This window comes from Garra rufa, chromosome 21 (assembly GCF_049309525.1).
Source record: "Garra rufa chromosome 21, GarRuf1.0, whole genome shotgun sequence".
NCBI lineage: Eukaryota > Metazoa > Chordata > Actinopteri > Cypriniformes > Cyprinidae > Garra > Garra rufa.
In genome coordinates, this window is record NC_133381.1 from 7916616 (window position 1) to 7942193 (window position 25578).

Below are 25578 nucleotides of genomic sequence, written 5' to 3' on the forward strand. Positions count from 1 at the left end.
CAATGACCAACATCAACGTCTCTAATAAAATAATATTTTTTAAAAAGAAATAGTGATAATATTAACGTATATTCGAATTTATATACACATAGAAATATTAAGTTTAAGAAAGTTAAATGAACAGTAAATGAAAACGAATCTGAATTACAAAAATTATTTTGCATAACAAAAAGCTAAACTCTTATTTTACGCGGAAGTAAAGCGACGTCACGGGAAGTTGGGGGTTAGATGACGTTTGTAGTCGCTGTTCCACTCGCCGAAAAACAGCTGCTGCGAGTTTAGGTAAGTAACATTTAATCGAAACATATCTCTTTATACTAATAATTTGGGTACTGGATGTCCTCATTTGACGTTGTTTTGATTTAAACACGATCTATATCCTGTCTTTAATTAAATCGGCCACGTTAATGCGGTTTACAGCGGCTGTCTGGCCTTATTTCAGCATTGAGCTACAACGCACTCAGTCTTACAAAACATGCAAATATACATTATTAAACAATTACGTTTTATAGTAGTTGAGTGTACAAACATTTGTGTTTTGTTATAGTAAAGATCCACGTCTTAAAATGATCCTGATTTATCCGGTTTGTACAGTAATGGCTGTAAATAACAGAACAGCTTATCCGCGATATTAACGTTTTTTGATTTGTGTTTGTTTAGTAAGGTTGAAAACATTATTGCTCTGGTTCCACTGAAGTCTCAAGGTTCTGAGTGAGCGGTGACAGGAGGATTGTTTTGGGGGGAAACCCCATCACATTGGAAAGTCTCTTTCACCTAACAAGTAAGATGAAGTTTAGGTTCTTTTCAGTGCTTTTGTGGCTGAAAGCCTCTGAAATCTTTGCCCTTATTAAATCTTTGATACCAACTATAACCATAACCCCCCTGTTGCAGGTCGGCAGCTCTTTAACCGCAAAAATGGTTTTAGCTGATCTGGGGAGGAAAATAACCTCAGCTTTGAGGTCTCTCAGCAATGCCACCATCATCAATGAGGAGGTACAGTGAATCTGATGCGATCAGGTTTGTTAATCCTTATGTCCTGTTATAAAATGTCAACTTATTTACAATCTTCCTTAGGTATTAAATGCTATGCTCAAGGAAGTCTGCGCTGCCCTGCTGGAAGCTGATGTTAATATCAAGTTGGTAAAGCAACTTAGAGAAAATGTCAAGTAAGTAGCATTTTTTTGTTGTTTTTGAATGTTTTATGGTGAATTCCCTATTATAAATGTCTATTTGCTTTATAATTGCAGGGCAGCCATTGATCTGGAAGAGATGGCCTCTGGCCTAAACAAGAGAAGAATGATCCAGCATGCAGTTTTCAAGGAACTTGTCAAGGTATGTGATGGCTTGATGTTTTCACGTTGTTCCTTAGGGAGTTCTTTATTTGTTTACAACCTGTAGCTCAGGAGATACTCAGATATTCATCATGAAGTAGAGGAACAACTTTAAAGGGATAAATCACCCCAAAATAAAAAATTCTGTCATTAATTACTCACCCTCATGGTGTTCCAAGCCCGTAAGACCTTGGTTCGTCTTTGAAACACAAATTAACATATTTTTATGAAATCCAAAAGCTCTCTCACGCTTTATAGACAACAAAGTAGGGTTGGGCGATGTCGACCAATTTGGCATCGTACGATGTCTAACGTGAAACATCGCGATGGACGATGGCATCGTCCGCGGGGAGAGGGCGGGAGTGCGGGATGGTTGTTGTTAAATAATTAATTCATAACAAATTAATTAATTGTAGCCTACCGTTTCGACCAGTGCTTAATTTGAGCCGGATTTTTAAAGATCCGGCATTAACAAGTGCATTAGATCGTGACAGTGCGTGTGTGCATACGAGACAGAGCAAGCACGGGTTTATGTAGATGTATTTGGAGGATATGTGTTGGTCCTTAACATATTTTCGAACAGTCAGCTTTAAGTTCAAAATCACTCTCTTTGATTGCTTACTGCTTAACTCACTCTCTCCAAATGCATTTAATGAGAGAAAGTGTAATATCAGAAATAATACCAAATCAAGTGAAATATTATTATGTATTAACATTATAAACACTATAAACATAGCTATAAGTTAGTTACCCTGACTCCAAAACGAATCGTCTAAATGTAACGGTATTCTGAACAGAACAGGAATGAAACAAAATATATAAAGTTAAGAATCCAAAACAAAGCGTTGGGTTCATGTACCTCTGTAATTCGGCACAAATCCAAGTGTTTCCATATTCCCAATGCATTTGAATGATAAACTGTTATTTATAATGTATAGGCTTTGTATTGTACGTTTGTATTTTGATGGAAAAAAATATATATTCTCTTGTTTTTTGTTCCAAGCTTTTTTGTTCGTTATGGTAAAATCATGAAAAATGCTTATTTGGTGAAGTTCATTTAATCTAATTTAATTAAAATTATTTTTAATTTTTTCTGCTGTTTTTGTATGCCTCATTTATTAATGTAAACAAACTAGTTCATGTAATTTGTTTGGAGTTCACTGTAATTTATATTGTGATCGCTAACAACCTTGTTATTATTTCCTCATAATAATAATAATAAAATAAGTAAAGATGCTGAAATTGAAAGCATGCATTTCATCTGGCTATATAGTGTGATTCAGTGTGTGTTTTTCGCAAGTGGGTTGCTGCGGGGCAGGGGTGGGCCGGAGGATCACGAGGCATCGTCTATCGACCCATCCCTACAACAAAGGTCCTGAAAGGTACCAAGAACATCGACAAAATAGTCCGTGTGACATCAGTGGTTTAACCGTAATTCTTGTAGCTTCATAAAATTACGGTTGAACCACTGATGTGACATGGACTATTTTGTTGATGTTCTTGGTATCTTTCTGGACCCTAAACGTGGTAGGACCCTTGCTGTCTATGGAGGGTCAGAGAGCTTTCGGATTTCATAAAAAATGTATTAATTTTTGTTCCGAATACAAACAAAGTTCTTACAGGTTTGGAACAACGTGAGGCTGAGTAGTTAAATTTTTTTGGGTGAAACTTTTAAATTGACTGCCTGATGATAGAAATGTATTCTAGAAGATAAATACTTTTTATTGCAGCTGGTGGATCCTGGAGTAAAAGCCTGGACTCCTACAAAGGGAAAGAACAATGTGATCATGTTTGTGGGTCTGCAGGGCAGTGGAAAAACCACAACATGTTCTAAGGTGAGCAGTTCTTTTTTGATATTGATTATACACCTGGTTTTATACAGATACTCATATAAGCAAGTTTGGAAAAGTTGAAATGTTTTGTCTGTTGTCATGTGATGCACTGGAAAAAGTTGACTTTGATTTGACTTTTTTAGTTGGCGTACTACTACCAAAGAAAAGGATGGAAAACGTGTTTGATTTGTGCCGACACATTCAGAGCAGGTATCATCGACTATCTTTATCTTTTATCTTTACACAGAAAAGTAGTACTTTGTGTGCATTTTTTTTGGTTTGTTTTTAAAGGTGCCTTTGACCAACTCAAGCAAAATGCAACAAAAGCCAGAATACCCTTTTACGGAAGGTAAGTGTCATTTTTCATACCACACTGTTAATATTGCATTTCATCTGCAAACCAAACCTAATCATCAATTCATGTTGGTGTGTATTAACAGTTACACAGAAATGGATCCAGTGATCATAGCTGCAGAGGGTGTGGAAAAATTCAAAACAGAAAACTTTGAAATAATCATTGTAGACACCAGTGGTAGACATAAACAGGAAGACTCACTTTTTGAAGAAATGCTTCAGGTGTCAAATGCTGTGGTAAGTGAAAGATTTTCTCATTTATCGCATTTATAATATATCAAGCCATGATGCTTCATGAACAATATTATCTGTTCTCACAGCAACCTGACAACATTGTGTACGTGATGGACGCCTCCATTGGTCAGGCTTGCGAGGCTCAGGCTAAGGCCTTCAAAGACAAGGTAGATGTGGCTTCTGTTATTGTTACCAAACTGGACGGCCATGCCAAGGGTGGTGGCGCACTCAGTGCGTAAGTACAGACTTTATGCTTTTCACTTTTAGCACTTAAAGATATAAGTGCACAAATTGACACTGTTTATGTTTACAGTGTGGCGGCCACAAAGAGTCCCATCATTTTTATCGGCACAGGCGAGCACATTGACGACTTTGAGCCTTTCAAGACACAACCATTCATAAGCAAACTGCTTGGTAAGGTTTGACTATACTGCTGTTTAGTTAAAGGAATAGTTCACCCAGACATAAAAAAAAATGCTTACAGTGTGCGTATCCTCAACCATCTAAGATGTAGAAGAGATTTAGAGAAATTTAGCATTATATATATTTAGTCACTTGCTCATGAATGGATCCTTTGCAGTGAATGGGTGCCATCAGAATGAGTCCAAACAGCTGATAAAAACAGAGTTTGGACTCTCATTAGCTGCGTTTCCGTTACCCTTTAAATTGCACAAATTGAAATTGCGAATTGAAAATACGCCTAATGGAAACGGGTCAATTACGCAAAAACTCCCATATATTGCAAGTTTTTACGCTCGCATGAAGTGGTTTTTTTTTAGGCAATTCGAAAATGGAATATTTCACAAAACAGCAATGGAAACATTTTTTCCGCATTTACAGGTCACATTTGATTAAATATAGCCAAAATCATCCGTTGCCATGACTTATTGCGAGAGGGAAAAATAATGTTTCAGTCGCATAACATCGGTTAATGGAAACGCCGTCATTTCACAATACTTTTTAATCAACATTTATAAAATAGCGCCAAAGTTTTGCGCAAATCTGTAATGGAAACGCAGCTATTGTGACACCACCGATTCACTGCAGAGGATCCACTCGTAAAAAAGTGACATAATGCTGAATTTCTCCATATCTGTTCAAATTAAGAAACAAACTCTACATCTTTGATGGCCTGAGGGTGAGTATGTTTTCAACACATTTTCATGATCATTTATTGGATGTTGAAATTCCTATTTTTCTCTAGGTATGGGAGACATTGAGGGACTGATTGACAAAGTGAATGAACTAAAACTTGATGACAATGAGGAGCTAATTGACAAGCTCAAACATGGTAACTAAAGCATTATTTTTACAAAAATGTGTATTTTTGTGTATTCAGTGTTTTTACGCTACATTAAGATATTTTCCAGTGCATTTTCACTAACATGACATTTCTCTCTCTAATAGGTCAGTTTACACTCAGGGACATGTATGAACAGTTTCAGAACATCATGAAGATGGGACCTTTTGGTCAGATCATGGTAATGCCAATTTTTACTGAAAGAATATCTAATTATGATTAGTTATTTTCTCACAATTTCCGTTTTTCTTTAATGTCTTCAGGGCATGATCCCAGGCTTTGGAACAGATTTCATGAGCAAAGGAAATGAGCAGGAGTCTATGGCCAGGCTAAAGAAACTCATGACAATAATGGATAGTATGAATGACCAGGGTATGTGCTTTTTCCCCCCTCTTTTTAATATTGTCTAAAAGCAGAATCATTCGCTGAATACTCTAAATTGGACATTTTTAGGCATAGTTTTGAACTGCAGACCGGTTTAGTTAACATACTGTGGTTTCTAATTTCAGAACTTGACAACAAAGATGGTGCCAAGCTCTTCAGCAAACAGCCTAACCGCATCCAGAGAGTGGCCCGGGGATCTGGAGTGGCTACCAGGGATGTACAAGAGTTACTCACACAGTACACAAAGTTTGCCCAGATGGTCAAGAAGATGGGAGGCATTAAAGGCTTATTTAAAGGTTGAGTGATTTGATGCATTCAAACTGTTTGTTTCATGACACATTTGAAATCAGTGACTCATAGTTTCATTGTTTTAAAGGAGGAGACATGTCCAAGAACGTCAACCCATCACAGATGGCGAAACTGAACCAGCAGATGGCTAAAATGATGGATCCAAGAGTGCTTCACCACATGGGTATGAGCTCCCTTTTCACCCTAACATGCTACTAGACTACTAGAACATGGGCAGCAATATTTGATTTATCTTCACTAAACGTGGCAGTTATTGCATGCAAGAATTTAAAATGACCAAAACTGCATTTTTAAATTTTATGAATGCAAAAGCCTTACTTAAAGACAATTATCTTTGTTTCTTTAAGGTGGCATGGCTGGACTGCAGTCCATGATGAGACAGTTTCAGCAGGGAGCTGCTGGCAACATGAAAGGCATGATGGGATTTAACAACATGTGATCCTGTACACAGAGGTTGCAAAAGAATCTGATGGTTTTAGCAAACAAAACCTGGGCAGATGAAGATGTTGTGATGATTTTGTCTTGCCAGAAGTAATTTAATTCTTTAAATGGTGTAAAACAATAAACAATGGCTCATTTACATGTAAAGCCCAGTGTTTCTAGGGAAGGATTAATAATGGGGACTGTTTTGCTTCCTGAGATCAAGTCCAGCGATGTTTGTTTAAAATGTCTTGTGATGTCAGAGAGTCAAATATACACACAGACATCTGAGTGCTTCACAATATTGTCAGACTTTCTGACAACTGACCACTTTCACTATCTCTAAACCGGATTAAGGGTAAAGACATAAAGGTTATATGATTTTTACATTTACAGTAACTGCTATGACCATCTTCATAGCATAAGATATAAGTAGAAATTATGGTTTATTGTATAATTAAATATAATTTCTTGACTTGCCATAGAAAGCTTTGGCTTTGTATCAGAGATGATGAACAGTAGTTGCAAGAGTATGTGACAATATTTTGTCATAATGTTATAATAAAATTTATATGGCAACATTTTAACAGTGATCGTCTTTGATTCTTTGATTTATGATGAAATGCAAATATCAAGAGCAAATATTTGTGCTCTTATGTATACACAGATTGACCACACTATTTGAAATGTTTATTATGTGTAATCCAGACTCTGCAAACCAACATCTTGTCAAATTTGCACAGAGATTAGTTGAAAGTAAAATGATTGTATATACCTAAAAAAAATCTGTTTTTAAATTGTAAATTGTAAACTTACAGATTAGCAACCAATGAGTGAAAATAAAATTGTTGATGTTAAGTTTCGTTTCATTTATGCGAAAACTGAGGAAAGATAATGTGCATAATAAAACTTAACTATTATGATTGTTTGTAAACAGTTACTTTATTGCTGTAATATTTAAATCGATTTTATCTGTGTATAAACGTTTTAATTTGTAAATATTTTCACATTTAAATAACAAACTCAAGAAAACTTTGCATGAAAATGATTAATAAAACTTAAATTAAAACGTATTAATAGGCCTACTTTAATACATTTGTACATTTTAATAAAAAATTTTCACAAATATAATTAATTTATTTTTCAATACTTAAATTGAATATAATGCAATTGTTCGAAGATACAGTGTATAATACAACTTTAAATTGATCATAAAATGAGTGTCGGGGTCTTGACGTGGCACCGACTCCATGTTGAGCTGCTACGTCATCAGCTCGAGAACTCGCTCGTTCTCGTGAGCGCGCTGTCACTGACTGAGAGTCTCTAAGGAGACACTAAATACACGCTTCAGGTACGTCGAAACACTTACACTTTGCAAATAGACGATAGTATACATTACTCTGACGATTCGATGATTAGTGGTGATTAATGTGAGGCGTTAGATGGACTCCAGTGCGAGAAATCGCGGGTTTAAAGGGCATTTAGCTTGAAGTCAGTGTTGACTGGAAGCATCACGTCCAACGTTACATCAACAAACAGGTCATCGCAGGGGCTGTTTACTGAAATGCTTGATCAGACCAGGTCTTTATAAAGTAGTTGTGCTCTCAAGTTGTTTTTACGTTGATGTAAGCTTATAAGCTATCGAACTAGCTTTCTGTTGCTAATTTGGGAGAGTGGGCGGACGCCCCCAGTGGATCCATATAGTTTAAGTAAACTAAAACAAACTAAACTTATTCACCAAAGTTTTTTTTGTTATTTGTCTGTATAACTTACTGCATAACCGTAGCTTTATGTTTTTTCCTTTACGAGAAATAAATAAAACACCCTAACATTTGCTACGAGTCTTTATAGTATTGGAATTGTCACTTTTTTTTGCAAATAGGGCAGATTGATGCATTGCTTACTTATTTTGTATCTTAATATTTCCCCAAAAGTGTTGCAGTTTAGGACTTGATGCTTTTTAGTATGTCTCGTCCTTCATTGGTTTGTGTTCTCATCTGCACATGTGGCATTTTTGCTGCTCATCTGTAGCAGTTTTGAAACTGGGGTCTGGGACCATTGAGAAAGTTCAGAAAAATTCCTTGCATAATATTAATAACAATAACATCAACAGCAATAAATAAAGGTTGTACTTAAAAAATAGTGTAATCAAATAATCCACAGAGTATGAAAGTCAGTATGAAATCATTTTTGGCATGAAATACACTGCCAGTCAAAAGTTTTTGAACAGTAAGATTTTTAAAGGAAGTCTCTTCTGCTCACCAAGCCTGTATTTTTTTTGATCCAAAGTACAGCAAAAACTGTAAAATATTTACATTTTTTGACGATTTAAAATAACAGTTTTCTATTTGAATGTATTTTAAAGTGTAATTTATTCCTGTGATTTCAAAGCCCAATTTTTAGCATCATTATGCAGTCACATGAACCGCCAGAAATCATTCTAATAACTTTAATAACTATACTGACTCCAAGCTTTTGAATGGTATAGTGTATAATGTTACAAAAGCTTTTTATTTCAGATAAACGCTGATCTTTGGAACTTTCTGTTCTAAAAAAAACTCTGTTCTGTTTTAAATATTGATAATAATAATAATAATAAACAATGTTTCTTGAACAGCAAATCAGCATATTAGAATGCTTTCTGAATCTAAAGACTGGAGTAATGATGCTGAAGATTTAGCTTTGATCACAGGAATAAATAACATTTTAAAATATTTAAAAAATAGAAAGCAGTTATTTTAAATAGTAAAACAATTTTCACAATAGAACTGCTTTTGCTGTATTTTGGATCAAATAAATACAGGCTTGGTGAGCAGAAGAGAATTCTTTAAAGACATTAAAAATCTTACTGTTCAAAAACGTTTGCTTCGTACTGTTATTGAGCACATACTGCTTATACTCTGCAGAGGGGAAGTTTGAAAACACCTAGTATATGATTCAAAACCTAGTGAGCGGTCAACCTAGATAGCATTTGGCATCATAGATGCTTTCTGAACATTTGTGTCTTATCTCATTCCAGCCTTTAATGATGTGTGATGTGACATAACAGTTTGCCCTGTGTCTAAAGGGTAGCAGTGAATCAGACTGTAATATAGATCCAGATCAGATTGCATGTCTTATTTGAATACATAATCGCAGACTTTTTTTTCTCTCTTATTCATAAACCTTGTATAACCAGTAGATTCCAGAGGGTGCTATGGCGACCTTCCAGGAGTTCATCCAGCAGAACGAGGACCGCGATGGCGTCCGTTTCAGTTGGAACGTTTGGCCCTCCAGTCGTCTGGAAGCCACGCGTATGGTGGCTCCCGTGGCCTCTCTGTTCACCCCGCTGAAGGAGCGACCGGATCTTCCCCCGATTCAGTACGAGCCGGTGCTGTGCAGCCGGGCCACGTGTCGGGCTGTGCTCAATCCTCTGTGGTAAGTCTGTTAAGTCAGAGCAGACAGCATAATGAGTTCACAGATGGAGGATCTACTTCTTATCCATTGCAGTAATTTCCAAATAAACACATTTATTATGAAAGCTGGATACATTATTTGCGATGCCCTAATATTGTTATGCTTCTGTTTTTTTCTTTTTCCGCTGTTTACACAATCAGTCAAGTGGATTACAGAGCAAAACTCTGGGCTTGCAACTTCTGCTATCAAAGAAATCAGGTAAAGTCATTGCAATTTTTAAAAAGTGTAGAGCTACAACTAATGATTATCTTGATAATGAATTCATTTGTAGATTTCCACTACTAATCCGATGAAAAATTATAATTAAAAAAAAAATCTGATTAATTACATCAATTGAAGGCAATACACCTTGCAGAATCTGCAAAATGTTAATTATTTTAGCAAAATAAGAGAAATCATACTAAATGCATGTTTTTTTTTTTTTTTAGTACTGACCTGAATAAGACATTTAAATATAGTCCACATGAGAATAATAGCTGAATTTATAAAAATGGCCCTGTTCAAAAGTTTACATACGCTTGATTACTAATACTGTGTTATTACCAGAATGATCCACAGCTGTGTGGATGTTGTCATGTTGTTTTTGTTTAGTGATAGTTGTTTGTGAGTACCTTGTTTGTCCTGAATGCCTACTGTTCTTCAGAAAAATCCTTCAGGTCCCAAAAATTATTTGGTTATTTTAGCATTTTTGTGTATTTGAACCCCTTCCAACAATTACTGTATAATTTTGAGATCCATCTTTTCACACTGAGCTGAGGACAACTGAGGGACTCATATGCAGCTATTACAGAAGGTTCAAATGCTCACTGATGCTTCAGAAGGACAATGCATTTAAAGCCAGGGGTGAAAAGTAAGAAAAATGTACACGTCCTCATTCGGTTCGAAAGTAAACACCCCTGGCTCTTAGGCCGTGTTCACACATGGCGTCCTTTTCCAAACTGCCAGCGTCTGTTTTACATTCTAATCCTATGGAGTAAACCGTCTTTTCAAAAAAAGCCCTAGCGCTTTTTTTAAACGCCACCGCCGGCTTCTTTTTTTGCAGCTCAGAGCGTCTTTTTAAGTTGAAAAAAGTTTAACTTTTTTGAAGAAAACGCCCTACGTCAAGCGCTTTTTTGACAGCTGACCAATGACAAGCGAGTAGTGGGACCTATCGTTTCCATAACAACAAAAACAACAAGAAAAAAAATTGAGAAGTTGCCGGTAGATAAACTTACCGTACTAATTTCGGAGCACAAGGAGTTGTATGATATGAGTAAACAACTATATCATAATATACATCACAAAGAGGCTCTTTCTCGACATTTCTTCACCACACAGCACTACGCTACTGTTGCAGCTGTTGTTATAGCAACAAAAGACGCACTCGGCTGCTTTTTGTAACAGAACGCTGCCAGCTTTTTTTTTTTTTTACTAAAAAAACGCCCTAGTCAACTTTTTCTTGTCAAAAAAGACGCCAAGTGTGAACACGGCCTAAATGTATCGTTTTTCCTTCTGAAGCATCAGTGAGCATTTAAACCTTCTGTAATAGTTGCATATGAGTCTCTCAGTTGTCCTCAGTGTGAAAAAATGAATCTCAAAAGCATACAGTCATTGTTGGACAGGGTTCAAATACACAAAAATGCTGAAAAACCAAAGAATCTGTGGGACCTGAAGGACTTTTCTGAACAACATAAATTCAACTATTATATGTAAACATCTTTTATGTGAAATGTTCTTATTCAGGTCAGTACCAAATAAAAAAAATAACATGCATTTGTATGATCCCTTTTATTTTGGTAAAAGAATTAACATTTTGCAGATTCTGCAAGGTGTATGTAAACTTTTGACTTTTACAGTTTCATCTGAAATTAATGTCTAACAAGAAATATTTTTAGTAAAATGTATTTTTAAAATATGGAATAGAAATATCAGTGAAAACACATTCCAAATGCATTAAACAGCACACACATCTGCCAGAGTGCCTGATAGGGCTTGCAAATGTAAAATATATGCTTTTGTTTGAAATAGTTAAAATGACGCATTCTTGTGTTCACGACAAGTTGGGTCGTGCACTTTTCCTGCAGCAGCTCACTGTGCTTCCTCCACTATTTTCCAGATGCATTTTGTACATAGAAATTAATTCAGAAATTCACTACTGTAAAGTGATGCTTTATATGCAGAGCACACCGACAAATAGATTAATAGATTTCAGCCCAAGAAACATGCATTGAATTTTTTCATTGTCAATTTATTAATGGTTATTAACAATATCCATGTCCTGTCATAGTTCCCACCAACTTACGCTGGAATATCGGAGGTCAACCAACCAGCTGAGCTACTTCCACAGTTCTCCACTATTGAATATGTTGTGCAGGTAAATCTTTTAATTATCCAAATTTAACTGCCATATAAATATTGAACACTAGCGCTGGAACATTGAACGCTAGAAATGCAGGATTTAAATATGGATCTAATGTGCAAAATGAAAACCTGCCAAGCAGCAATAAAATAGTTACAGTATGGATCGAAATAAAGATCACTTTAAATTCATTAATAGTAACTTGCATTCATTGATTCTGTTTCTTTCCTGTAGCGTGGTCCGCAGATGCCCCTGAACTTCCTATATGTGGTGGACACATGCATGGAAGACGATGATCTGCAGGCGCTGAAGGAGTCACTTCAAATGTCTCTCAGCCTGCTGCCTCCCACTGCTCTGGTGGGCCTTATTACATTCGGACGCATGGTTCAGGTTCACGAGCTGGGCTGTGAGGGCATCTCTAAGAGCTACGTCTTCAGAGGCACCAAAGACCTCAGTGCTAAACAGCTTCAGGTAATTTAAGATGAAGTGTTTGACTGAATTAGTTGGCTCAAATATAATATTTTAATTTGTGTACAGGAGATGCTTGGGTTAACTAAACCAGCTGCAGCACAGGCAGGGCGAGGGCCACAACAGCCTCAGGTTGCTCCTTCAAACAGGTGAGCTGAATATGTTTTTATAGCTGCTTTGCAAATGTAAATCTTCAAACTGTATAAATGAATAATTTGCATAATCAAATTGGCACTTGTAAGTATATTGATAGCTGTTTAATTTCTCTGGAGTTGTCTAGTCAAGTCAGTTTAGATTGTAACAAAGCAGCTTGAATATATTTTAAAATGTAATTTATTCCTGTGATCAAAGCTAAATTTTCAGCATCATTACTCTAGTCTTGATTGCCCCATGATCCTTCAGAAATCATTCTAATTTGCTGTTCAAGAAACATTTATTATTATTATTATTATTATTATTATTATTACTACACAAAGACACTGTGATTTATAATTCCAGGCTGCATTACAAGTTGTGTTGGAATATGATGGTCGCTTATTATTATATATATGTGCTCAGGTTTCTGCAGCCAGTACAGAAGATAGATATGAATCTGACAGATTTGCTGGGAGAGCTGCAGAGAGACCCCTGGCCCGTCACTCAAGGAAAACGACCACTGAGATCGCTTGGAGTGGCTCTCTCTATTGCTGTTGGTCTGTTAGAGGTGACTATCATGATTTATGTTATTATCTATAATGGTCTGCTGTGATGGCAGCTTTGCTACCAGCTGCCCTTACTAAATGATAAGTTTACACTACCAGCTTGGACACACCTTCTCATTCTTTATAATTACATCACTTTAGACAAATTTAGACAAATAATAAAGTCATCAAAATTATGAAATAACACAAATAGAAGTATGGGAATTATGCTGTGACCAAAAAGTATCGCGTCCTGGAATGTTTTTTAAGGGCCCTATGAAACCCATTTTATTTTTTTCTCAAGTTACCTTTTGTTTTTATCAAAATGTTTTTTTTTTTTTTTTTTCATTTTAGATCCTGTTTTAATAAATAAATTACATTTTATTAATCAAAAAGCATATGTAATAAATTAAAAACATGGAACTTACACAATTTAACAGCAATTCATAAAGTTTAACAAAAAAAAAAAAACATTAAGGCCCTATGAAATATGTTTAATTTTTTTCCTCAAATTCACTTTTATTTTTACTATATTCTGAGTTTTCCATTTAATTTTCTGGATTACATTTAAATAGGGTTGGGCATCGTTTTGATTTGAACGATTCTGATTCCGATTCCGATTCTTCCTTTCGATTTCGGTTCTTTTCGATTCTCAATTCCGATTCTTTGTGGGCTGGAGTCAAAACATGTCACAGGCTCATTTGATTTCACAGAGGATAATTTTATTTTGATTCAATATGAGTTTTAGTTTTAGGAGCTGCAGCCCATGTAGGAGAAAATTAGGAATGCCTCTGCACCAGCCCAAAAACAGATTTATATATGCAGAACTTGCACCCTGGTCTGGACTCTCTGTACATGTCGAGACAGTGGACCTGCACAGCACGTCAAACAGGCTACACCCCTTAATTTGTACATCATGTAGGCGTAAGTGTTTCATTATATTCGTAGTGCATCCTCCCGTGCAAGATATCATTTTGTCACATGTGTTGCATGTAAAAACACAGGAAGAGCGCGCTCTCGCTGAACGCAATTTAGTCCATCGCTCTTTTACTTTGTGGATAGTAATTTTGAGTCGTTTGTTCCGCGGTTGTCCACAGCCTATCGTTAAACATGTCTATCGCATTTGTGGCACGAAAATTTTCGCGCAATCGTGCTGCTTGTATGAGGAGGTTTGCAAGGTACCAGCTGAAGTGCAGCAAGGACTTTGCAGCTTTGATTATGGACTATAAAAACGCAGATTACCTCGCAAAAACGCGACATCACGCGTCCTGTTCCGTGCTCCAGCACGGTTAGCGCTCACACTGCATGCTAACCGCGCCCGAGTCCAACTTTACCGTCCCACCTCTTCCAAGCGGGCCAGGGCCGGCTAAACGAGCCGCGCCCGGGCACGGCTCGGAGCACTCACACTAGTCAAACGAACCGCGCTTTGGTGGTCAAACGCACTTGGGCACGGTTCAAACTGCCTAGTGTGAGTACACCCTTAGTGTGAAATAAAGCCATACTTTTGAGCGCCGCTTACCGTGCTCCATAGCTGCAACTGAACAAGCGCGCGGCAAGCATTTCCAGAAATACGGTGGCCACAATGGAAACCAAAACTTGCGTGTTTGGAACCGATGATCAGAATCGAAAACAAATTTTATAAACGATTCCAATGGCATCGTTATTTTTTAAACGGTTCCAAGTTGGAACCGGTTCTCGATGCCCAACCCTACATTTAAATGGTTTCATTCAATTTAATAATCAAAGCATCTCTAATTAAGAGATTGTATTTAAAAAATAATATATTATTACTATTATTTTATTTATTTATTTAGCCATACGATGTTGTGTATTTACATTTTTCTGGTTAAAGTTTTTTCTGTTAAATATTCCTTAATTAATTGTGTTTTAATAATAATGATTATATTACTGTCAAGAGTACTATCATTATGTGAAGTCATATTTCTGTCACGATTTCTTCAAGTTAAACCGAACTTTTATTTTGACAGGTTGGTGTTAAGAAGTTCAAGTTTCTGTTTGTTTATGACCATAGTTTTTCTCAAAATTAACTGTAAAATTCTCTTGAAGTGACTCTCAGAGCAGTTCTAGTGATTGTTTGTGTGTTCATGTACTCATATATATATCGAGGCAGCAGAAGCTGAAAACACTGTCACACGCACTTCAGTATGTGTGAAGTAAATAAAACAGCACCTCTGCAACATTCATTCACACAGAGAGACACAGAACATGCAGGATTCATATTTAAAGTCATTGTGTGGCTTAATATTTATAGACACTAGTCCATATCATGTTTTGATTTAAATGTACTGACCTGCTTTTGATTTATTCATCCAAAATTTGACAAATTCAGTGCGTTATACAGTTTCAATTCCATTACTCTTTAAACAGATTTGAAGAAGTTCCCATGCATACTGGATACTTGTTTTTTATTCACTATTCTGCTCAAAAATACAGATTTTGTATTGAAAAATGTTGTTTTCTAAAAACATTTGTATGTAGGCATACTATTTTCAAGCATTTAAGATGAAGCCTTTCGCTCAAGAGGTTTTTAAAGATCATAAAATAATCACAAATTCATTAAAGTGTGTCCAAAGCTTTGTGCCAGCTAATTGTTTCCCTACATTTCCCTCCCTCTTGTAGTGCACTTTCCCTAACACCGGCGCTCGCATCATGGCTTTCATCGGTGGGCCTGCCACTCAGGGTCCGGGCATGGTGGTAGGAGATGAACTGAAAACGCCTATTAGATCCTGGCACGACATCGAGAAAGACAATGCCAAGTTCATGAAGAAAGGGACTAAAGTGAGTCTTCCCGTATTTGTTGTCTGTATGATTGGCTTGGTAGAAGTACCCACATACTCATGATACCAATGGTTTCATAAAGGTGGAGTATCTTGAAGTGGCTGTATGGAAAAGTTGGAAAAGTTCACAACTGAACTGACTTCCATGAACTTGTTTTTTTGGTGGGGGGGAAATACAACTGCAAATTTTATATGAAAAGTGGCTGGCCCACAAAAGCTGATTGTAATTCTTACCGCATTCTTACCAAGTCAACATATATGTATTTGACAGACAAGGTAGACATTTTATCAGATTCCCTGGGAATCAATCCCATGACCTTCATGTTGGTGTTGATAATGCCATGCACTACTATCTAAACTGTTCCTATTCTGTTTGAAGTTTGAATGTTGTTTCTGTACAGATTTAAAGTAGTATTTTATTTCCTTGTAGCACTATGAAGCGTTGGCCAACCGTGCTGCCACCAATGGGCACATCATTGATATTTATGCATGCGCTCTGGATCAGACAGGATTACTGGAAATGAAGTGCTGCACCAACTATACAGGGTGAGTGATTCAACAGGTTTTCAATTTTCTTTTTAAATTGTGTTTCAGCTTGCTGACAGTCCATGCTTAGAGATTCTGAGATGGCTTTGATGCATATTAAAACATGTTGAGAGTCACTTCCTCAGAAATGTGTGAAACTCTTCTTTTGCCATTATGCTGTTTCAATAACAGATTTTTGTACTGATTGCAAATTTGCTTTTTATTTAGAATGTTTTAAACTATCTTTTTGCTTTTGTCTAAATGGCAGGGGTTATATGGTCATGGCGGACTCTTTTAACACATCCCTGTTCAAGCAAACTTTCCAGAGAGTTTTCACTAAGGACGTGCAGGGCTCTTTTAAGATGGCATTAGCAGGGACTCTGGAGATTAAGGTGGCTTGCTTTTCTTTTTGTATAATCGTTCTGTTGTCTCGACTTTTTTAATTCGTTCATTATTTAATTACCTTATATAATCTTATGTAACTATTATTTCAGACATCAAGAGAGATAAAGATCTCTGGAGCAATCGGCCCATGTGTCTCCCTGAACGCCAAAGGTCCCTGTGTGTCAGAAAATGTAAGTAGCTCATCAATTTTAAGTCAAATAGGCATTTTCTCTTTAATTGAGTGTTTTCCCTGGCATTGCAGAGAACATACTTGCATTCATTTTTTAACTTCTGCTTGTAGGAAATAGGAACTGGCGGCACAAGTCAGTGGAAGATTTGTGGACTGGATCCAAACACCACTCTTGCGTTCTATTTCGAAGTCGTGAATCAGGTACATAATAGTAGAATTTGTTGAATTTTCTTACAATATCCCTTGACATGTTTACAAGCATAATACAATCATTTCAACTTGTCTCTCAGTTTGCAAAAAAAAAAAAAAAATCAACATTTTTATGTAATACTGTAAAGCAGACGTCCTTCACAGTAGTGCAAAGTCAGATACTGTTGCTGTTGAACCAGGTGTCAGATTGCATGTAGATTTCCATCTTAAATGCAGGTGGTCCACTAGAGGGCAAACTTTCTTCATACATGGGATTTTTTTTTAACTGCATTTCAATTTAGTGTTACTTCACTGCAGTAGTTTCTAACCTTTTATATTTTTAGTGATTCTCAAAAGATTTGCCAAAAAAATATTTTGATTTGAGGAACAAATCAATTATTGAATAGAGAATAAATTCACAGTTACTCATTTTATATGGTGATCAATCTGTGTATGCAGGGTCTTAAAGGAATAATAGTTCACCTAAAAATGAAAATTCTCTAAAAATTTGGTCAGCTTGAGGCCATCCGAGTTTGTTTCTTCATCAGGTTTGGAGAAATTTAGCAATACATCATTTGCTCATCATTGGATAATCTGCAGTGAATGGGTGCCATCAGAATGAGAGTCCAAACAGCTAAACAGCCAAACAGTAATCCACATGACTCCAATTCATTAATGTCTGTGGAAGTAAAAAGCTGCATGTTTGTAAGAAATAAACACATCATTAAGATGATTTATCTTTAAAACAGTGTTTCCATAGTCCATAATAAATAATAAATAATGCTTCCTCCAGTGGAAAAGACTTGACTAAGAGCATCTTGATTTGTGGATTATTGTGATGTTTCATCAGCTGTTTAGACTCTCAATCTGATGGCACCCATTCACCGCAGAGGATTCAATGGTGAGTAAATGATGCAATGCTAGATTTTTCCAAATCTGTTCTAATGAAGGAACAAACTCAACTTCATCTTGAATCATTTGATTACATTTTTTGCTTATTTTCATTTCTTTAATGCTTGCACAGTCGTACATGTCACAGTTACTGTATAGTAAATATAGAGGTTTGTGTGAGCGTTTATGTAAGAAAACCGTAATTACATAGCAAGTGCAATGCATCAGTTCAGATCACGCCGTCAAAATAATACAAATTGCAATTAAAGTCAGTCATGGATGGAGTTTCTCAAAGCAATTGAACTGTGATTGGCAGTTTTAGAAGCTGAACATTTTAGAGACAGGTTTTATTTCACAATCACATTTCATTGTCCTTTGAGCATTCATTTAGAAAAAAGCAAATCACTGTTTGTGCTCAAGTCACAAAAGGAAACAAAACGTCTCTTCTGACACAAAAGTCCCCTTTTCTCTCCTTTTTATTAAAATTTGTTTATTGTAGAATATCGCACAAAGTTTCTTCTTTCTGCATGAAGTCTTTCTACATCATAAGCAGTGAAATTGCTTCTGGTTAGCTCCGCCAACCCAGTGTCCTCTTGTGCTGGGGTGAAGCGTTGCTGCAGATGCTTCCTTAAGTCATGATTATTTCTACGCTATTCAAACCACCAAAGGTCAGTGAGGGTCATGCTCAAACCAGTGTGAGGTCCTGTTGGGCTTCGTTGTTTGTTTGTAGTGCCGGAGGTATAGTGGAAGCTGGCAAGGAGAAGCTGTTGCTCTCGCGGCGTGGCTGTATGGTTGTGCACTGGGAGAGGGAGTCTTTGCGGGGATACTCAAACATCTGCCGGATTTTATTCAGGCTTTTGCGCAGCGCTGCTCTGTACCTCCTGAGAGATGCAAACAAGGTCATGGTAAAACTCCCACATACGTGCAAGCTCTAAGACTCTAAACAACAACCATGTATCAGTACCATGATTCACTGCCACTACATGTTCTCTTTCTAGATATGGCCCGAATTGGCCATTGAGATTTTACCTTCACCTCCCTTTTCCAATCCTGCTCCACATTCAATTCCTGCCACATTTTATTTACCAAACATCATTGAATGTGACAGGTATTAATGTGGGCTGCCACATCTAATAGTTAAAAGGCCAGGGAAGTCTTAATCAACAATAAAAAGGTAATGTCTATCCATGATTACATTTCCCAAAATAGAGAGTTTATTTTAAGGGAGAATGTATTATGGATCTTCCTGTCTGTCTTCTATGTATCATGACATTAGGAATGGGCTGTATGACTAAAACCTTATATTTACAGTAATAATGTATATATTTCCTTGAAATTCAACCATAAAATGGTTTATATATAAATGCATAGTGAGGTCTGTACTTTTTTTTTAATGTTTTTGAATGTATAAGAGATGCCTTGCCAATGCATTTTTTTAAATTAAAAATACAATTTTAAACAGCTGTTTTCTATTTAAATTTGTTAACATTTTAAACATTTCTTCTCATCAATGAAAACAGTTGTGCTGCTGTTTAATTTTTTTTTTGTGAAACCATGATACATTTTTCCCCACGATTTTTTGATGAATAGAAAGTTCAACAGCAGTTTTTTTTAAATATAATTGATAAAACAAATTAAAAAAAAATCATTTTTATATAGTCTCTTTTGGTTAATTAATGCAACCTTTCTGCGTAGAAGAATCAGTATTTAATCAATTAATTGTGAACTTTATTTAATTGTATTACTTTTCTGTGGAACCTGATGGACACAAACTGAAGTCCTTGCAGAATAATTATTTCCAAACTATTTTAAATAGTAATTTAAAATGTAATTATTTCTGTTTCTCCCAAGGTTGCTTTACCACCAGAGCAGTATAGTTTACACTACCAGTCAAAAGTTTTTGAACAGTAATGTAATGTTTTGTAAAGAAGTCTCTTCTGCTCACCAAGCCTGCATTTATTTGATCCAAAATATAGCAAAAGCAGTAATATTATGAAATATTTTTAATATTTAAAATGACTGCATTATATTTGAATATATTTTAAAGGTACCATAGAATGGAAAACTGTATTTACCTTGGCATATTTCAATAATAACAGTTCTGTACATGGAAATGACATACAGTGAGTCTCAAACGCCATCGTTTCCTCCTTATATAAATCTGGTGTTTGCAAAAGACCACTGAAAAATAGCCTAACATAATCCTAACATAACACAGACTATGATGTAATAGTCTCAGGATCATTAATAGTTACGCCCCAAACATTTGCATCGCCCAATCATCAGAAGTTGAGCCGAGCCATTCTGTGAAACATCTAATCAGAGCAGAGCTCCTCATTATTATTCAGGAACCTTCCAAGGTGCATTCTATGGCACCTTTAAAATATAATTTATTCCTGTGATCAAAGCTACATTTTCCAAATCATTACTCTAGTCTTCAGTGCCACATGAAATCAGCTTTGAAATCACAGGAATAAATTACATTTTAAAATGTATTCAAATAGAAAACAGTCATTTTAAATAGTAAAAAAAATCACAATTTTACTGTACTTTGGATCAAATAAATGCAAGCTTGGTGAGCAGAGGAGCCTTTTTTATGTAAAATATCTTATGGCTCAAAAACTTTTGACTGGTAGTGTATATAAATGGTATAGGAGAAGCTCTACTGGTTGACACATTTCTGTTGTTACACTAAATATATAGCGTCATACAGCCCAGCTCTTTTTGCATTGTAAAAAACATATTTGCCCTTTTTACCCTAATTCCACATGATTTACTTAAAAAGACTCAAAATGGCTCACGTTTGAGTTTGCTTACGTTTGAGTCATGGAGTTGATCCATGGGTTCAGAGCTGAAGTGAAGAGTACAAGCCATGTGGCAACAGCGGAGGCAGGCTGCGGGCTCTCTTTTCCCGTCAATGTCTCATAGAAGCAGATAACGATGTATGGCAGCCAGCAAATGAGCAGGCACACTGTCAACAACACGCACAAATCACATGACGTGGTTAAAGATTTTTTGGACAAGCTTATTTCATTAGCTCGAGGAGTATCGACTCACACTGTCTGGAGGTTGTGTTGCATGTGTGATGCATTTTGCTAATTAGCTTCTCAATGATCTAAAAGGACCCTTGCTGTTGTTTTTCTCACACCAAAGATGGAATAAACATCATACATTTAAAATAATTAGGTTGGCAATTGATAAAATATTTAAATTGAATTAATTACATTGAGTTAAATCACAATCAGTTTATTTTGCAGTCAATTTTTTTGTTTACTGTTGGCTGGTGGTGGGCCTACCTATGCACACAGATTCAAGTCTTATTAACTTTTATAGTATTTTCTTTTGAAATTTGTCATATCTTTTTAAAGAAGTCTCTTCTGCGCACTAAGCCTTTAATAAATAAATGGCAAGCATTTATTTGATCCAAAGTACGGCAAAAATAGTAACTTTTTTTTTATATATATTTTTACTATTTAAAATAACTTTTCTATTTAAATATATTTTTAAATATTTATTTCTGTGTTTTCAAAGCTGAATTTTAGCATCATTACTCCAGTCACATGATCCTTCAGAAATCATTGTCATTGTTGAAAACAGCTGAGTAAACATTTTTCAGGTTTCTTTGATGAATAGGATTTAATAACGTTATAAATTGTCCTTTTTATCAATTTAAAGCATCTTTTTCTGTAAATCTTTTTTATAATTTCTTTCCCAAAAACAAAACAAAAAAAGAAATTATACTGACTCTAAACTTTTAAATGGTATGGTATATAATGTTACAAAAGCTTTTTATTTCAGGTAAAGGCTGATCTTTGGATCTTTTTATTCATAAAAGAAAAATCCTAAAACTGTTTTAAATATTGATGATAAAAAATGAAAGGGAAAAAAAAAACATTTCTTGAACAGCAAAGCAGAATATTAGAATGATTTCTGAAGGATCATGTGTCACTAAAGACTGGAGTAATGATGCTGAAAAAAAGATGTAATCAGTAATAAATTGCATTTTAAAATATAGTCAGATAGAAAGCAGTTATTTTAAATAGAATGCATTTGCTGTATTTTGGAGCAAATAAATGCAGGCTTGTTGAGCAGAAGTGACTTCTTTAAAAAAAAAAAAAAACATAAATCTTACTGTTCAAAAACTTTTGACTGGTAGTGTACATCTATACACTTCCAAGACAAATGAGGTCCCTATAATAAAAACTAAATAAACAATCTTTCCAGTGGTTTCAGATGGTGCACTGTAAAAAAAAAAAATTGTATCAAAAAGTAGTTTAACTTAAAATAATTTGTTACCCCGCTGACTTATTTTTTTTTTTGTTTAGTCAACTTGAAATTTTAAGTTACTTAATGTTTATTTGTGACAACTGGAATATGTTTAGTTGACTAATCTAAAGTCAGCAGGGTAACAAATTATTTTAAGTTGAAACAACTTTTTTTAAACTGTGTTCCTTCTATGTTAGAAATATGTCATATGATCTCAAATTTGCTCATCAGATAAGACCAAATGATCTAGTTTCTGCAATTTATAATTTTATATTATTACAATACACTACTATTCAAAAGTTTGGGGTTAGTAAGATTTGTTTAAAAAAATTACTGCTTTTAGTCAACATTAATTTACTAATTTACATAAACTTTAATGCCCCATGCATTAAATTGACCAAAAGTGACTGTAAATGTAATGTAATGTTACAAAATTTTATATTTGATCAAAGAAGCCTTAAAAAGTGCTTTCCATCAGCATATTAGAATGGTTTGTGATGGACCATGTGACACTGAAGACTAAAAATTCAGCTTTGCATCATAGAAATAAATTTGTATTTTAAAATATATTCGCATTGGAAACAGTTGATTTAAAACTGCAATAATATATGAACATTTTGCTGGTTGAGCATTAGAAACTTTTCAAAACATTTCTAAGGAATCTTACCAACCCCAAATAATGATGTCATATGTGTGTTTGTATTAAGCAAGGAGCAGGTCTCCATATGTCAAGGAAAAATAATTACTCCTAATCGGGTGATGTCAGAAAGATAATCACTTATTGAAAATCCAAAACCTTTGTTGCAAATCAAACACAATAAATCTGCTTTATGCCCCCTGGTTTAATTATGCTTACCTGTGGTAGTCACCATTACTATGGAGCTTTTGAAGTAATTACTGGCTGGCACGTAGAAACAATGGTCCTCGTTGCAAACAAACGTTCCTCGTCGTACCTGGTTCCTGGCTATATACACTATGTATGCATACATGGAGCACATCAGTACAATGGGAATGATGATTCCCACCACCATGAAGAGCATGTTGAAGGCAATGCTGGACGGTTTGAAGCTGGGAACGCAGAGGAACTTTGTCTCGCTGTAGACGTAACTACCAAAACCAAAGAGTGGCAGAGCTGCGTTGAGGATGCTGTAAACCCACACCACTGCGACGATGATTTTGGCCCTGTATGCAGTAAAGATCACTGGGTAGCTGAGGGCAAAGCAGATCTCTGTGAACTTGTCGACAGTCGCCCAGGTAAGCGAATGGATAGAGGCGAGCTGGAGCAACAAAAACAAAAAGGCGCTACCTTTGCAGGTCGCACTTCTGCTAGGGTAGCTTTTGACTTGAAAAATGCTGTTATGGATACCGAAAGGAATAGTGGAGATGCCCAACGCCAGATCGCATAGGCAGAAGCTCAAAGTGAGAACCCAAGTGTCCGTTTGCAAGCTTCGGTTGAGCAACACCACCAAGAGTAGTACCAAGTTCCCAAACACGGAGCAGATACTGGAACCGATCATCAACGCTGCATAAACCACCGCCGTCCACTGCATGTTTACGTGTGGGTTCGAATGCAGACATTTACAGACAAGAAGACAAACGCTCATTCAACGACAGATATCGCACTGGATTCTGTGGAAAGAGGAGGTCACGTTATCTGTGCCAAACCACCAGGGAAGGTGTTGCTGTATGGGAGGAGTGTACCTCATGCTGATCTTTAGGAGAAGTGGATCAACCACACTTCACAACGCACTGATCTCTTTGGGGAGCGTTAGTCAAACCCCCTCTGATTTTACTATCAGCACCTGCCTGAGCCGGTTGGAAAACGGCAAACACGCTGACTTGAGAGGCAAAACTATGTGAACAGCTACAATCACATGTAGCGAGGTAAATAAAGCATCTAACATTTAAAGAGCACGTTTCTGTGGACACAGGGCGCACTGGGAGGCTGGGAGCTGCACTGCTCTGCAAACACGACGCTTGAGATTCAATATCCTCTCTGTTGCGGGCTGCTGCCGACTTTATGAGCCGTTTCGTGCTTGAGTGTTTTTTTAGTGTAATTGGCAAGAAGCATGACCCTAATGCGGTTTAAGCCGTAATCATTAATTAAGGCTTCAGTGCCTTTACCCAGAGCTTAAGCCTTCCTTCCAGTTATATCCTGTTACATGTGTCGTTTCATTCGGGCATTAAACAGTTTTTAGATTACAGGTTTTTTGGTGGTATTGCATAAGCCATATTTGCAGCACCTCACCTGAAATCAATTGTTTAGTCAAACAGAAATATTAAAACTCACTAATTACTTTACAACTGCAGTTTACAGACTTGTTAAACAGTTATGAGCCTTGATTTTACTTTAGCTTTTAATTGGACATTAGAGAAATTAGTTACTGTAAGATTTTTATGAGTAGAAATTTGTTCCCAGGATCAGTTCACTTCTGAATTAAAATTTCTTGATAATTTGCTCACCCCCATTTCATCCAAGATGTTCATGTCTGTCTTTCTTTCTTCAGTCAAAAAGAAATTAAAATTTTTGAGGAAAACTTTACAGTTGAAGGTCCAAATTGCAGTTTCAATGCAGCTTCAAAGGGCTCTCATCTAGTAAATTATCGTCCATTTTCAAAAAAAAAAAAAGTAATTTTTTTTACTTTATAACCACACATACTCATCTTGCACTAGCTCTGCGATGCGGGTCTACAACTTCACGCATTATGTAATCATTTCGTTAGATAAGACACTTATTCCTCGGCTGGAAGCTGCATTGAAACTGCAGTTTGGACCTTCAACTCATTGACTCTCACTGAAGTCCACTATATGGAGAAAAATCCTGGAATGTTTTCCTCTGAAACCTTAAATTCTTTTCGACTGAAAAAAGAAGAAGAAATGGACATCTTGGCGTGACATGGGGGTGAGTAAATTATCAGGAATTATCTATTTTGAAATGAGCTAATGCTTTAATAATGTAGAGACAACTGCATTTTGGTCAAAAGTTTGTAATTAAGATTTTGTAATGTTTTTGAAAGAAATCTATGAAAGCCACAGATAAAAGATAAAACGAGGGAAATTACAACTTTTTTAACCCACAATTCTTTTAAAAAAAAATTTCTCAATTGCAATTTTTGCAAATTGCATTTCTGACCCTTGTTTTGTCAAAATTGCTAGATATAAACTCGCAATTCTGATTTTTTTTCCCCCTGTTATTCAGATTTTTTGTGAGAAGTATAAGATAAAACTC

General features: G+C 36.0%; 3 protein-coding genes across 4 annotated transcripts in view; 2 read left to right on the forward strand and 1 right to left on the reverse strand.

Annotated features, from left to right (window-relative positions):
* Positions 1-201: 201 nt before the first annotated feature.
* On the forward strand, positions 202-6751 carry srp54 (signal recognition particle 54). The gene is made up of 17 exons (XM_073826883.1): positions 202-282; positions 661-781; positions 892-993; positions 1075-1166; positions 1248-1332; positions 3062-3166; positions 3307-3373; positions 3455-3512; positions 3604-3754; positions 3838-3986; positions 4065-4165; positions 4956-5042; positions 5159-5232; positions 5315-5423; positions 5561-5731; positions 5812-5907; positions 6092-6751. Exons 3-17 carry the CDS (start codon positions 916-918, stop codon positions 6181-6183), a joined length of 1515 nt encoding a protein of 504 aa, XP_073682984.1. The 5' UTR covers positions 202-282; positions 661-781; positions 892-915; the 3' UTR covers positions 6184-6751.
* Positions 6752-7438: 687 nt separating this feature from the next.
* The window catches only part of sec23a (Sec23 homolog A, coat complex II component), a 28489-nt gene continuing 10349 nt past the window's right edge, over positions 7439-25578 (forward strand). Inside the window, exons 1-12 of one of the 2 annotated variants that reach the window (XM_073826976.1) lie at positions 7439-7515; positions 9346-9581; positions 9761-9818; positions 11887-11973; positions 12193-12429; positions 12496-12575; positions 12985-13129; positions 15747-15905; positions 16335-16450; positions 16698-16821; positions 16924-17004; positions 17115-17204. In XM_073826976.1, coding sequence (XP_073683077.1) covers positions 9361-9581; positions 9761-9818; positions 11887-11973; positions 12193-12429; positions 12496-12575; positions 12985-13129; positions 15747-15905; positions 16335-16450; positions 16698-16821; positions 16924-17004; positions 17115-17204 — 1398 coding nt within the window. In that variant the 5' untranslated portion in view covers positions 7439-7515; positions 9346-9360. Of the gene's footprint in view, positions 7516-9342; positions 9582-9760; positions 9819-11886; positions 11974-12192; positions 12430-12495; positions 12576-12984; positions 13130-15746; positions 15906-16334; positions 16451-16697; positions 16822-16923; positions 17005-17114; positions 17205-25578 lie in introns of both variants that reach the window. The other variant, XM_073826977.1, reaches the window with a different exon arrangement.
* On the reverse strand, positions 18497-23953 carry LOC141295283 (adenosine receptor A3). Its single transcript, XM_073826494.1, has 3 exons — positions 23206-23953; positions 20901-21054; positions 18497-18964 (listed from the first exon to the last, which is right to left on the reverse strand). The coding sequence occupies exons 1-3, from the start codon at positions 23951-23953 to the stop codon at positions 18769-18771; spliced, it is 1098 nt and encodes a 365-aa protein (XP_073682595.1). The 3' UTR covers positions 18497-18768.